The 13,872-nt window shown below is 40.6% G+C and overlaps 2 protein-coding genes across 2 annotated transcripts; one reads left to right on the top strand and one right to left on the bottom strand.

The window, feature by feature from the left end:
- Positions 1-810: 810 nt before the first annotated feature.
- LOC139391254 (urotensin-related peptide 1) lies at positions 811-2,514 on the top strand. The gene is made up of 5 exons (XM_071138910.1): positions 811-916; positions 1,375-1,506; positions 1,681-1,721; positions 1,843-1,948; positions 2,273-2,514. Exons 1-5 carry the CDS (start codon positions 814-816, stop codon positions 2,302-2,304), a joined length of 414 nt encoding a protein of 137 aa, XP_070995011.1. The 5' UTR covers positions 811-813; the 3' UTR covers positions 2,305-2,514.
- Positions 2,515-3,403: 889 nt separating this feature from the next.
- On the bottom strand, positions 3,404-8,628 carry LOC139391253 (chloride intracellular channel 2). Its single transcript, XM_071138909.1, has 6 exons — positions 8,302-8,628; positions 6,204-6,313; positions 5,258-5,383; positions 5,063-5,166; positions 4,559-4,740; positions 3,404-4,275 (listed from the first exon to the last, which is right to left on the bottom strand). Exons 1-6 carry the CDS (start codon positions 8,353-8,355, stop codon positions 4,114-4,116), a joined length of 738 nt encoding a protein of 245 aa, XP_070995010.1. The 5' UTR covers positions 8,356-8,628; the 3' UTR covers positions 3,404-4,113.
- Between the last annotated feature and the right edge of the window lie 5,244 nt (positions 8,629-13,872).

Here is a 13,872-nt window from a genome sequence, read left to right as displayed (position 1 = left end):
CAACAGCCTGCATTTAGAATGACTGCCAAGGTAGGGAAAATGTATAAATGAGACTACCTAAACACTTTAAACAGGAATAACTACTTTCATATTGGGTTAGTTCATTTTATGTAGCATACGATCAATCAATGTGCATGCAAAAACACAACATTCTAAAAATCCACCTGCAATAGAGCATGCTGGGACATATGATAATGATCAATTTGTTTTTTGTGTGTGTTATGATTGTACAGAAATGTACCATTATACTAGATTATTCGCATATGTAGGCCTACCCTAAAAGGTACCAAACAGTACAATATTATATGTGTATCTCTGAAGGTACATTGTGTATTCTGATCTATTTGTACCTCAGGGAACAATACTGTACCCTAACCATAGCCTTTTTTTTCTGAGAGTGTATGACTACAAGGGTAAGGGAATAAAAGAAACAGTCTCTGTGTGTAGAAGGGGCTGTGATTAGAACAGTGAATCATGTTGTCTGTGATAGGATGAACAACCCATTAGAACAAGAAAATGGTGTTAGTCAGACATATAGAATCTGAGGATGCTGACTGGCCTCTGATTGCTATTGGAGAGTAAACATTTGTTAGGGCCCTCTGAACAAGCAGAGATAGGCCCTCGATACATTGACAGAATCCCCGAATTGTGTCTATGACGATGGGGCCATTACATCAAAACCATTTAGACTGAGACTGGGTGACATGATAATGTATCGATCCCGTCATGATGGATGGGTGAGGAAGATATAAAAGTGAAGTTCCCAGTCAGGGTAAGATAGTACAGTCCAGAGCCACCTAAGCTATTGTCATCATGCTGTCCTTAGCACTGTTCTACATTTTGGCTGTTATTTGCTCTGCCAGACGGACGCATGCTCTACCACTGTATCCAGACACAAGCTTGGAACCTCAAGAAGGTATGCAAGAGAATCTGTGCTGTAGGGAAAATTTCCCTTGATTTGATCATTTCTGAATAGTCTGTCTGTAATGTTCTATTTTAGGGCATGTCTTGCTGAACCTTATGAGACAATTAAGGTCTCATCTTTTCTTGGTGGAATTGATAGTGTTCAGGTTTCTGATATTCATTCTTAGATCTCTATGCATAATGCTGTGAGGGCACTGTTGAACTCTGAAATTCTTTGTCTGTTGACAGAGTTTTCTATAACCATGTAGGTCTCCCGTAGATGGCAAAGGGGATATATTTTCCTCTGAGAACATTGAAGGCAATAGCTATTTTGACTGTTAAGTTCAGGGTTCGAGTCTGGATTAGGCTGACATCATTGGGTTGACTGGAACTTTCAGCAATGGCGTGGGTCTCAGTATTGATGATGGTGATAATACGGTTTGATAATTGAGAGCTGTTATGCCTGAGCAGAGCTGATCCAGAAGTTGGTGGCGGAGGTGGAGGATGGAGAGAACGCTGAGCTGACTGACCAGAGAGAGGTGAAGAATCTCTACCCTCTCCTGATGCAGCGCAGTGGCGCCAGGGGTGCATGGATTAAAGCAGGTGAGGAGAGACGAAACCTAGAATCAAGACACCAAGGATTGGACATGAATGTTCTGATATACCATAACTCTTTGCCATATGTTAATCAAAAAGCACAATTCTCAACAGCTAGTCACCCATGTAACGTGATTAGTTCTATATTGAATTGGGTTTATGTTCTCAATTTTCCATCAGGAGCTAAAGATTCTGTGCAGCAGGATAAATTTGTCAACATGGTAAGAGTGTTAGACATTTTTATTGAATATGTAATACAGAAGAACCCTCTAGGAAAAGCCATTATATTCTGTCCTGTTCTATTTTGCTCCACGTGTCATAAAATGTATTGTGCTTTTTTAGGTTGATGATCTGAAGGAGGTGGTGTTAAAGCTCGCTGCAGCCGACAAGCTTCGCTCTCAGGGCTTCCTTCGGTCTGAGCAGAATTTGCCGAAAACCAACAAGAGAGGTGAGTAAAGAAGAACGTTATCCTGGACCCGACTTCGTTGCCATACCTTTCTTTATGTTCCTTATGTACATAGTAAGAACAGATGTTTGCTGAGGACAATCAAAAACAGTGTTGCGTCAACAACAGAAGAAAATTAATTTATGCCGGCATATTTGCAATGCAATGACGTGTTTGGTAAGGATGTTTAACTAAGGATTGTTCTGTGGAAGGTCAGATGGAGTAACTATAGCATTGCAGGATACAAACAGGATATGATAGGACTCATGAAAGCAGAACTGATGCACATAATCTTGACATTTGTCTTTCTCTTTCTTCCCTGGATAGCTTGCTTCTGGAAATACTGTGTGACAAACTAGAAGCTGTGTGCTGGAGGAGAATAAGATCATTTTTGACGATACCTGGACAAGAACACCTTCTCACCACCCTCACCCCAAGCTGTGTCCCTTATTAAATATTAAAATTACAGCCCCAAGACAATGGGTACATTGTTCATACATAGAAACCTAGAGTAAATGATTGGTTTGAAATATATTTTTTAATCCCGTTGAAAATGGCCTTGCATTGAGGCTGGCTGACAATAAAATGAAATATACAGTATAATGTGGATTGAATGGAACGACTTTGTTTTTGAGACCAACACTGTGTCAGATTGCATATACATTTCTACACAAATACACAGCGTACATGCCTAGAACCAATGCTTGGAAGTGAAAAGAAGTCAACAACATTAGTCTAAGACAGTAAAAAAATGTATCATAAGGAATGAGGTTTTGAAGTGTCTGTCGTATGTCTAGGAGATATTAAAAAGCTCAGGATATATGTACATATTTAACCCCTTATTTGTTTGGGCACAAACTGCAACATTTGTACCTTACAACCATCGCGAGAGTCTCCTCTTTTCAAAGTGGTGTCATATTAGTTTGTAGTTTAAACGGATCGGACGCAACAGACAGAAGTTGGCACCTCAGTGTCACCGAATTCAGACGAGTCCAGTGACACGTGGAGGTCGTAGAGCAAAATGTAAAACCCCTTTCTCTAGAGTGGTCATAATAGTTGTATAGGCCAAACCGGTCGGATGCTACAGACGATTTCACAAGAAGACCGATTTTTGGGAGGTCTTATGGTCTGACAAACACTGCTGTACAGTAGCTCGGCCACCTTCCACCGCAGATGTGGAAGGCCGACATCGGTGGGTGTGTCAATAGATTTAAGGATTAAACACAAATTAGCTGTCAATTTATTTAAATTGACAAATGTAGAAATGCACAGTAGATAAATATTTAGGGTAATCATGCAACATAAATCAGATATGACTACATACAGTATATATGGATTTCTTTGACATGATCAGCAATGGTTTCTGTGTTTCCTTTTTACACCCACAAGGGAGCAGCAGAGTCCTAGAGATTTACACACACACACACACACACACACACAAACACACTCTCGAGGGTCAGACTCATGAAATAGATTTTATTTGAGTTCACGTCATAGTTTGAAAAAACTAGAATCAGACAGGTGTAAGGTATTATGGTAAAACATTTGACCTAAACTTATTTACATGATAATTGACTATTCTTTATGGTAATCATGAGCAACTGCTAAAATAGATTTTATATCACTACATTCAATCACACATAAACATAATTAGAATACACTCTTATGGTCTTATACATTCTAATTTTATGGGTGTTCAGGTGAAAAAACAAAATGTGAAAAAAAAATATATATTTACACTATGGACAAAGAAACACTTAATTAGATAAACAGTCAAATTGCACACTTGGCCTATTTAGTGTGGCATATAATGGGAATTGGCAGTATAATTACTTGAAATAAACATCATACATAGACCTTAGTTACTGTAGCAGCCTATTAGTCAATTGTCTGTAAAACACAAGGCATTTTGTAAATAATGCACTTTTTAACATAATGCACTTTAATTAAGCGGGTGTGGACTTCTGTACTGATTTGATTCCTAGAATGCCTATCGATTTCAAAGGCATCCTGATGCAGGATTGACTTGAGATACTTTGATAATGATTGCTGGGGCCTCCCATAAATGTGTTATATTTTTTGGGGGGTGAATGAGTTACCATTTCCATGTAAGGTAATAGTAAAAGAGGACATGTTGTGTAATGGTTGGTTAAAGGTTGGTTATAGGTTTACAACCTCTTATTGGTCACGTCCAGGTAAGCCTTCTCGATCTCGATGTTGGCAGGGCAGGTCTGACTGAACTCCTCCCTCTCGTAGGCATTGTTCAGGTACCTCCAAACACCGGTGAACTGCACCGGGATGTCAAAGTCACAGTACTTCTTGGCAGCAATCTATCATATAAAACAGAATACATGGGAAAACTGTTGAATTGTGAGACACTATAAACCATAATAGTCATGTTACACTATTTAAATAATGAAGACTGGAGAACAAGGACGGAGAATGTTTATTCCCAATGGTTAAAAATGAAGTTACACTTCTCTCAGGATTAGAAAGTAAGGACGGGCCCTGTCATTGCATAGGTTGTGTTCTACACTTCACAAGACATGCCTAATACCAGAAAATAATCAAATTCGTATTCTAACCGTTTATGTATGGACCTATTTGTCTCACCTTGATGACATGCAGCTTGGGCAGCAGGTTGCAATCTGCCAGGGTGAGATGGTTGCCATCCAGGAACTTTCTCTTGGAGAGGGTGATGCTTTCTCTGGAGTTGTGGTCAATCTCTTCGGGGACGGGGGAGTTCAGGTAGAGATCCAGCCGCTTGAACTCCCGGAGCAGCGCCTTCTCTTGGACTATGGATTGAGAGAAACACAGGTATGTATATCAGAAATATATTATGTATCTATAGCTTTAGAGGTGTTCCTTATGGGCACCTTTCCCAGACCCAGATTAAGTTTATATATTGGGTTGAAAAAGTGCTTTCAATTGAGATTCTCCATTTAGCCTGCTTTTCATGGCCAGGATTAGGCATGGTCTGGTCTCTAACATTCGCATCAAACCAGCATTTCATGAAGGCATACGCCCATAGCGTGTATTCCGTTGAGTACGTATTTTCCATTGCCTCATAAGACATGGACTAATAGATGAATGTGGACTGACTGTAACTTCACTTACAAGTAGTGTTGGCTGGGTTGTTCTTGATGAAAGAGGAGAACTTGGCGAAAATGTCCGCACCCACGTCAAAGGACTCTTTGTTGACTGGGCTAAGGTGTGGATACCTGAAGGGAGGGAGATGAGATGAGCCTGAGTATGAATTTGTTTTGAAGAAGGTCAGTGCATTTCACTTTCTTTAATATAATAACACTATACCTGGGAGGGGCCAGTGTTTGCTCCAGAAACTCCTCGATCTTGATAAAGTCTGTCTTGAGGGTTCCGTTGTACAGGAGGAACGGGGGGTTGGTCCCTGGTGCCAAATCCTTCAGCTCTGCTGGCTTCCTAGAGTGTACCAGGGCAGGGTTGGGTGGAGAGGTGGGTAAAGGGGAGGGAGAAAGGGAGTAGACAAGGTCATATATGTGATCCTTCCAGCTTTATATCAATAGATACGATGTCGATCATTCAGCGACACAATCACAATGAACACAATGGTTATCAAGCCATGTCAAAAATCCAGTGTTAGCATTCTTGATGAATGATTCCAACAATGCCCATGATTCAGTAAGTAAAACACACAGGCATGGGAGTGGCTAGCTCAAAGGGTGCATGTTGTGTGTTTTCTTAATCACTCAGTTATCAGCATCCTTTCAACGTTTCCTGATCTTATTAGCTCACTGGTAATGGGCCTGAGAAATTCACACGGGTTAGATTAAGAAAATATGTTTGTTCAATAACACACAGGCCATTCTGCTATTGCTTTAGCCTTGCAAGCACCGCCCTCTATCCCCTCTCTGTATCACACCCCATTGAGTGTTACTTTTTCCCTATTAAACGGCTTGGTTTCTGAAAAACATCCTTGTTCTCCCTCAACTCTTAATAGAGCCCTGCGTGAGGGACGGTTTTGTCTAGAAGGGATACAGCTTATGTCAAAATTGACTTTTCGTAGCAGGTTAGGACAACTCATGCAGTTGGTTAGGAGAATTAATATAGCAAGTTAGGGTAATTAGGTTAAGATTAGGGAAACGGTTGGGGTTAAGGTTAGCTAAAATGCTAAATATTTACATTTTTGAAGTCCATTTTACATAATCTAGACATGACCCTGTGTAAGGGGATCTTTAAACAGATGCACAGGAAGTGGAAGGGTGGGAGGCGGGGGGCTTACTTCCTCATGTCGACGGTGGTAACGGTGAACTTGACTCCTTTCAGCCACAGGACCATGAAGAGCCTCTGGCAGAATGGGCAGTTGCCCACGTTCTCTCCATCGTGGCCAGCCTGAAGGACAAGCAGCATTAATAATTGGGTTTAGGTTTGGTTATAGCCTGGTTCTGTTTGTGCTGTATTGCCAACTCCTTTGGTCTTTGTCATACCAAAGGAGTTGGGGCGGTAGGGTAGCCTAGTGGTTAGAGCGTTGGACTAGTAACCGAAAGGTTGCAAGATTGAATCCCCGAGCTGAAAAGTTAAAAATCTGTCATTCTGCCCCTGAACAAGGCAGTTAACCCACTGTTCCTAGGCCGTCATTGAAAATAAGAATTTGTTCTTAACTGACTTGCCTAGTTAGATAAAGGTAAAATAAAAAAGTTGGCAAGACAATATTAGCATATCTCGGACCAGGCTAGTTTACCAGTAGTATATTTCATAGACAGCAATATACGATAACTGCCTCAAACACAGAAGACTCATGGTCACATGTAAGAAAGTGCCCTTTCCAAATTCCAATAGCTTTATGTTGACATTGTCCGTGTTATCCATTACAGTAAGTCCTGATCTCCAACCCTATCATGCAATGCATATTAATCTCATGTCATGACAAAAGACACAAATATACACACTTGTAGTGGTGGGAGTGGCTGGGGTATTTTAGGAGCTGCTACTTGATAGAAAAAGCAGACATTGTGTTGGAGAGGAAGATAACGGTAGATAACGGCCTCTGGTATTGAGAAACAAATTGAATTGTTCACTCACTGTTGTACGCAATTTGATTTTGTGTGTGTGTGTGTGTTTTAAGCAACGCTCCCCACACAACCTGACAGAGTTTGAGAGGATTTGCAGAGAAGAAGGCGAGAAACTCCCCAAATACAGGTATGCCAAGCTTGTAGCGTTGTACCAAAGAAGACTCGAGGCTTTAATCACTGCCAAAGTTGCTTCAACAAAGTACTGAGTAAAGGGTATGAATACTTATGTAAATATGAAATATAAAAAAAACGTTTTTGCTTTGTCGTCCATTTTACAATAAGGCCGTAACGTAACAAAATGTGGAAAAGGTCAAGGGGTCTGAATGCTTTCCGAATGCACCGTGGCTTCACCAAAAATCGTTATCTCACAGACACCCTTCGGCTCCCCCTCCAAAGGAAGTAGCGATACATGGACATGCCCAGAGTTGCGGAACAAACACCCTGAGATTTGACGTGTCTCCTCACGAGGAAAAGGGGGGATCTGGCGCCGAAGGGGTGGATTACGTTTCTGGGATATGACTTCACATAGAAACATACGTGTGTATGTGTCTTCTTATTTGATATTTTTGTGTGAATGTGCGTATGTGTAATAGAGCATGTGCATATGTGTCAGTGTGTGGGCGTGTCTGTCTCATCGGGGGCCAGGGGTCTCCAGTGTCCTGCCAGCACCTCCTGGGCGTGTGGTGATAAGGTGGCTTCCAGTATCTGGCGTCATTACCCAGGGATAAAGGCCACTCTCACTGTCACTGAGGAGTGTATGCTCAGTCACACACACACACACACACACACACACACACACACACACACACACACACACACACACACACACACACACACACACACACACACACACACACACACACACACCAGCCTCCAAGGCTTTACGTAACCCTAGATGACGATCGTTCATGGAGTGCCAATCATTGGATTGATGGTGCCCATAATGAAGATCTCTGACCCTCTACAATGATGAGGGCTGATAAGTGAACTACAAATCTTGGTCACATTCCAGTTTTTACCAATCCTGAACACAACACTACAAGTATTGAGCCCTTATTTGAAACAGAGGCTATGGCTGAAGTAGCTGAAGCTTACATTACAGCTTGATTTTGTACATTTCATTTGCTTTCACATGAAACACTTTTGAGGTATGTTTTTCTGTATTTCAATCATCGCATAATTGACATCTTTTTACATATTTTTGAAATAATGGACATTCATAGGCGGTATGTTAGAATTAATACAAATTCTTATTATTTTTATTCTAAACTAAAGGAAACACAATACTAAACTAAACACAATACTGACCTTTATGAAGAGTTCAATAGTCGGGTCTTTGTCGGAGTTCTGTCGTAGTGCCATTTTGTCCAAAAGCTGTGTTGTGTGGTGCCAAGTTCAGAAACGTTTTTCCAACAAGTGTCCTCAGACCCAACCAAAACCTCTTAACGCTGAAGACTCCAAGTCCACTGAAGGGAAACCTCACTATGCCCTTGAGTCTGCTATTTATCTGTGTGCTCTAGTGTGCTGGTTTATATATGGATCTTAGGAGGCAGTGTAAGACCCTTGTGGCTGAGATGCTTTGTCTGAGGGCTTCATGAGGCTATCACTGTGAAAAGTCTAGAGGAGGGGGTGGGTCCAGAGGATGGGCGTGGTCCTCCCTTATATAAACAGTGCCAAGCTCTCTCTATGAGGAGAGCCTAAAATAGGTCCTATTATTTGTCAGTTGATAACGGTTAATCAAACAATGTAGACATATAGTTTCACCATGTGACAAAAAAGCTGACAGCCATCATATTCCCCATACTGACAGTATAGCCATATTGAATACACTGTTTTGATGATTTGTCACATTAGTAACTAGTGTACACTTTCTACTTTTTGTCTCGTCCTTACAAAACATGTACTGTGTTGGAATATACTGCGAACCATTAACACCTCATTTGATTTGGAAATGTTAAAACACACCTGGTTTCAATATTCCTAATTTATTGTTGTGTATTTAACCCTCTGTTCCCCCCATGTCTTTGTGTGGAATTGTTTATTAGTAAGTGCTTGTGCACATGTTACTGGGTTTTGTACCCATGTTTGTTTATTTCGTTATGCCGTTGGTTTTACAATTAAACTGCTTCGGCTATTACCTAGTTCTGCTCCCCTGCGTCTGACTTCCCTGCCACCAGTTACGCACCCCTTACACTTTAAGACTACACGGTTAGCTACTTTAATATAAAACTAAGATCTACGACTGTTATCCCTGTAAAAATACATCTGTGATAAAGCGTTTATTTAATTACATTTTTTAATATGTCAAGAATGCATGATATCTTGCCAGCAGTAGAAACTGGCTGGCATGATTTTAGTGAAATCACATGGGTGTTTGTGGTTAATGTTGGTACTTGGTGAGTCACAGGGGAGGTGGAGGCACGGGTCATTGTGTCATGATGGGAGAACCCCCAGCCTACATCCCTTGGGTAGAGGGAATGGAGCGGATTAGTTTTGCTTTCAGTTACCATCTGAGGGTATGGTGGTGGAGGGGGGAACTTTAAGAAAACCAAAAGGGTTTGTCCATAATCCATAAATAGGCACAAGTCCGTAGCTCATTGAATAAAGCAATGATCAAATCAAATCAAAGAGTATTTGTCACGTGCGTCGAATACAACAGGTGTATTCACCTTACAGTGAAATGCTTACTTACAGGCTCTAACCAATATTGCAAAAAAATGTATTAGGTGAACAATAGGTAAGTAAAGAAACAAAACAACAGTGAAAAGACAGGCTATATACAGTAGCGAGGCTATAAAGGTAGCGAGGCAACATACAGACACCGGTTAGTCAGGCTTATATGATGAACAGAGAGTAGCAGAAGTGTAAAAGATCTGCTGATTATTTGTGAGGACATAGGTAAATATGAACGAACCAGTCAGCATGTTATCAATGACAATCCATTGTAATGCCGTTATCATAAGCATGTATGATCTCTTCTCATTTAATCAGGCCCGTAAATGCTTATAACAAATAAAGCATTAAAACTGCGGGGTGTTATATTATTATATCTACAGTACATCATATTCTAGATGTAAATTCATTGAATTAATTTGATATGATTGCCACTTTACACCTCCCTGGAGACCAGGTTTTAGTTCCACTGTTCACTGAAGTGTGTGCATCTGTGAGAAATCAGTTGACAGTTGCAACATCTGCCGGGGAATTTAGTTGCTCCAGCTGTACATACGTAAACCCAGTATAAATAAGTCTAGGGGGGGGAGTTCACCGATTTCTGACATCTTTCAGCAGTGTGGAGACGGCTCATGAAACACATGCCTTCCGAGGGGCTAAAACCTTGATAAGACAAGGAGTCCAGGGACAAATGACTGAACAATATGGACCTCTGCTCAGTGTACTTCTAGTCTCAGATACATAGTATCTGCCGCCCCAGGGTCTGATGGGTATTTCCATCACAGAGGGGGGAGGATAAAAAGCAAACGCTCGACATGGAAACTCTCAACAAATCCTGGAAATGAGACAAATAACCCGCAGCCAGACCAGGAAATTAGCCAGCATGGAGAGTAACAAAGCATCCTCTACCAATGAAGAAAGAATTGGAGGTCATGCCATAGACATCAGTAGAGGCTGCGGAGGAGAGGACGGCTCATAATAATGTCTGGAACGGAGCGAATGGAATGGCACCAAACCATGTGTTTGATGTATTTGATACCGTTCCACTCATTCCGCTCCAGCCATTAACACGAGCGTGTCCTCCCCAATTAAGATGCCACCAACCTCCTGTGATAGACATAGGCGGAGTTCCCCTACAGGACTTAGTCACCGCCTTGACACTCATTGGGAGATGTTCTGGATTTCAACGGGCGTATGTTGGATCACTTGTCAAGTTAAAATAACAAGGGAAAGTTGGAAATGTGGGATCAATAGGTTTTCTCAATAGGATCAAAAAGCAGGGATGTGTATCTATCCATCTATCATATGAATTCCATCTGAATTACTGTATCGCTCCAAGAGTGTCCAAGAGTGTGACTCATCTCAGAATTGGTTGACCTTTAGAGCAGGGTTCCCCAACTGGCGGCCAGTGGGCCAAATTTGGGCCAGGGATGGCCAAGATTTCCCAAGTTTTCTGAGCAAACATTATTATTATTTTTTTACATTTTCATTGTTGGACATAAAACACCAGGATATCAGCTCCAAGTGATTTTAATTAAATGAATGAAATCTGTTTCAATTATTCCCACGCATAATAGAGAGACGTATAAAAATGTAAGCAACGTTTGAAATGATTATGTTTTAGTCAAACATTATATCGGTTTGGGCTTCTTGCAGTCAATTTGCAGTTTACAAATTATTTGTAATTCTGTTCCGGCCCCCTGACCATCCTCTCAACAGAGTTAATAATCAATGCTCTAGAGTTATGGAGGGAGTTTGTGTTTGGGAGGGCAGGGCTGATAGTAATTTCTGAATGGCATCCAGTGTTTGACTATGAGATCTCCAACACGATAAAGAACTATCTGATCTTATCCGAGAGAAGCCAATCAACTCTCCCTGATCCTCACTCTAGTTGGCGCAATTGTGAACCTACGTACCAACTGAGTTCACCAGTTTTATTAATTGATCAATGTTTGATTGCTATGACAACTGCACCGAGTGGCGCTGATAGCTCAGTTGAAGCATGATGGGTTTGGTTCCCATGTGCATCACATCTTTTAAACATACAGGTCGGTGGAGGCGGCTGAGGGGACGACGGCTCACAATAATGGTTGGAACGGAGCGAATGGAATTAAGGTGCCACCAACCTCCTGTGATACAGGCATGCATTTCAGTTGCCTTGAATAAACCTGTCTCGTAAAAAGACAATATTTGTTCATTAATGTGTTTGCAACACTACTGTTATTTGATATACTTCTTACTATTTACTTTTATCCTTTCTTACATTTGAACAGCTGAAGCAAGCACACAACCTTTCTTCAGGTAATGTACCTTTCCTAGTAAATCATTTTTTGGGACCAGGATAAGAAAAATGGAAACAACAGATATGTCACAAACCTACGGAGCAATGAAACAAGTATTAACATAAACATTGCGACAATTAAGTGTAATATCTGGAGTGTTACTGGAAAAGCAGAGCTGGCTGGAAATGTGTTACTTGCCATTGACCTCTCTCTTCCCCTTCCACAGAGCAGAGGGAAAGAAAAGGCCTATCTCAGGGAGACAGACTAGCCATATCTCCATTAGACACACAGCATCTGGAAGTGAGCCCCTCTGGAAAACCACCTCTTTGAGGAAGTCCCAAATGGCACCCTGTTGCCTATATAGTGCACTAATTTTGACCAGGACTCATGACAAGTAGTGCAGTATAAAGGGATTAGGGTTCCATTTGGACAGAGGTGTGAAGTAACTAATTACAGCTACTCGTTACTGTAATTGACTAGCTTTTCCGAGTACTTATACTTTGAATATTTTTGAAAGTCAGTCATTTTACTTATACTTGAGGAAAATTGCATTTTAGTAACAGTACTTCTAGTTGAGTAGGATATTTTAGTATTCTTAAAAGATACATTTTGTGAGTGAGAGACTGAGTGAGTGAAGGAAAGAGTGTGAATGGGGGAGTGAGTGAATATCAGAAGGGACCCTGGACAAGTAAAAAGTAACAGAGGGAATGAGAGATTGAATAAGTGAAAACATTTGACATGTTTATTTATGGAGTCTGTATACATACTGTATATAGAAGTCTGGCAACTTTGTTTATTAACTTTATTTTGTATACATTTTTTACCAATACATCTTCATTGCTTTGAATGTACATTGTACATAAACCATTCCCCATAAAAAAATGGCATCTAGTAAATATAATGGAATGTGAAAAATTATAATAATTGTGATCCAATCTTTTTCTTGACAAATGTTAATAGTATATTTTTGACAAATCCTTCGTTTTCACATGGAGATGCGCCTTGCTGCAACTCATAAAATAAATAAAAACGTAGTTCCTACTGTACATACATGTCCTCTCATGTGTAACGACGTTCAGGTAACCTTAAATGAGCTAATTATCAAGGTCAATGTTTTTTATTTTAAATTACTTTTGCTCTGAGTACTTTTAAATTACAGTGCCTTGCGAAAGTATTCTGCCCCCTTGAACTTTGCGACCTTTTGCCACATTTCAGGTTTCAAACATAAAGATATATTTTTTTGTGAAGAATCAACAACAAGTGGGACACAATCATGAAGTGGAACGACATTTATTGGATATTTCAAACCTTTTTAACAAATCAAAAACTGAAAAATTTGGCGTGCAAAATTATTCAGCCCCTTTACTTTCAGTGCAGCAAACTCTCTCCAGAAGTTCAGTGAGGATCTCTGAATGATCCAATGTTGACCTAAATGACTAATGATGATAAATACAATCCACCTGTGTGTAATCAAGTCTCCGTATAAATGCACCTGCACTGTGATAGTCTCAGAGGTCCGTTAAAAGCGCAGGGAGCATCATGAAGAACAAGGAACACACCAGGCAGGTCCGAGATACTGTTGTGAAGAAGTTTAAAGCCGGATTTGGATACAAAAATATTTCCCAAGCTTTAAACATCCCAAGGAGCACTGTGCAAGCGATAATATTGAAATGGAAGGAGTATCAGACCATTGCAAATCTACCAAGACCTGGCCGTCCCTCTAAACTTTCAGCTCATACAAGGAGAAGACTGATCAGAGATGCAGCCAAGAGGCCAATGATCATTCTGGATGAACTGCAGAGATCTACAGCTGAGGTGGGAGACTCTGTCCATAGGACAACAATCAGTCGTATATTGCACAAATCTGGCCTTTATGGAAGAGTGGCAAGAAGAAAGACATTTCTTAAAGATATCCATAAAAAGT

Source organism: Oncorhynchus clarkii, chromosome 31, assembly GCF_045791955.1.
Source record: "Oncorhynchus clarkii lewisi isolate Uvic-CL-2024 chromosome 31, UVic_Ocla_1.0, whole genome shotgun sequence".
Taxonomy (NCBI): Eukaryota; Metazoa; Chordata; class Actinopteri; order Salmoniformes; family Salmonidae; genus Oncorhynchus; species Oncorhynchus clarkii.
The sequence above is the reverse complement of the archived record's forward strand: the minus strand, read 5'-3'. Positions and strand labels throughout refer to the sequence as shown.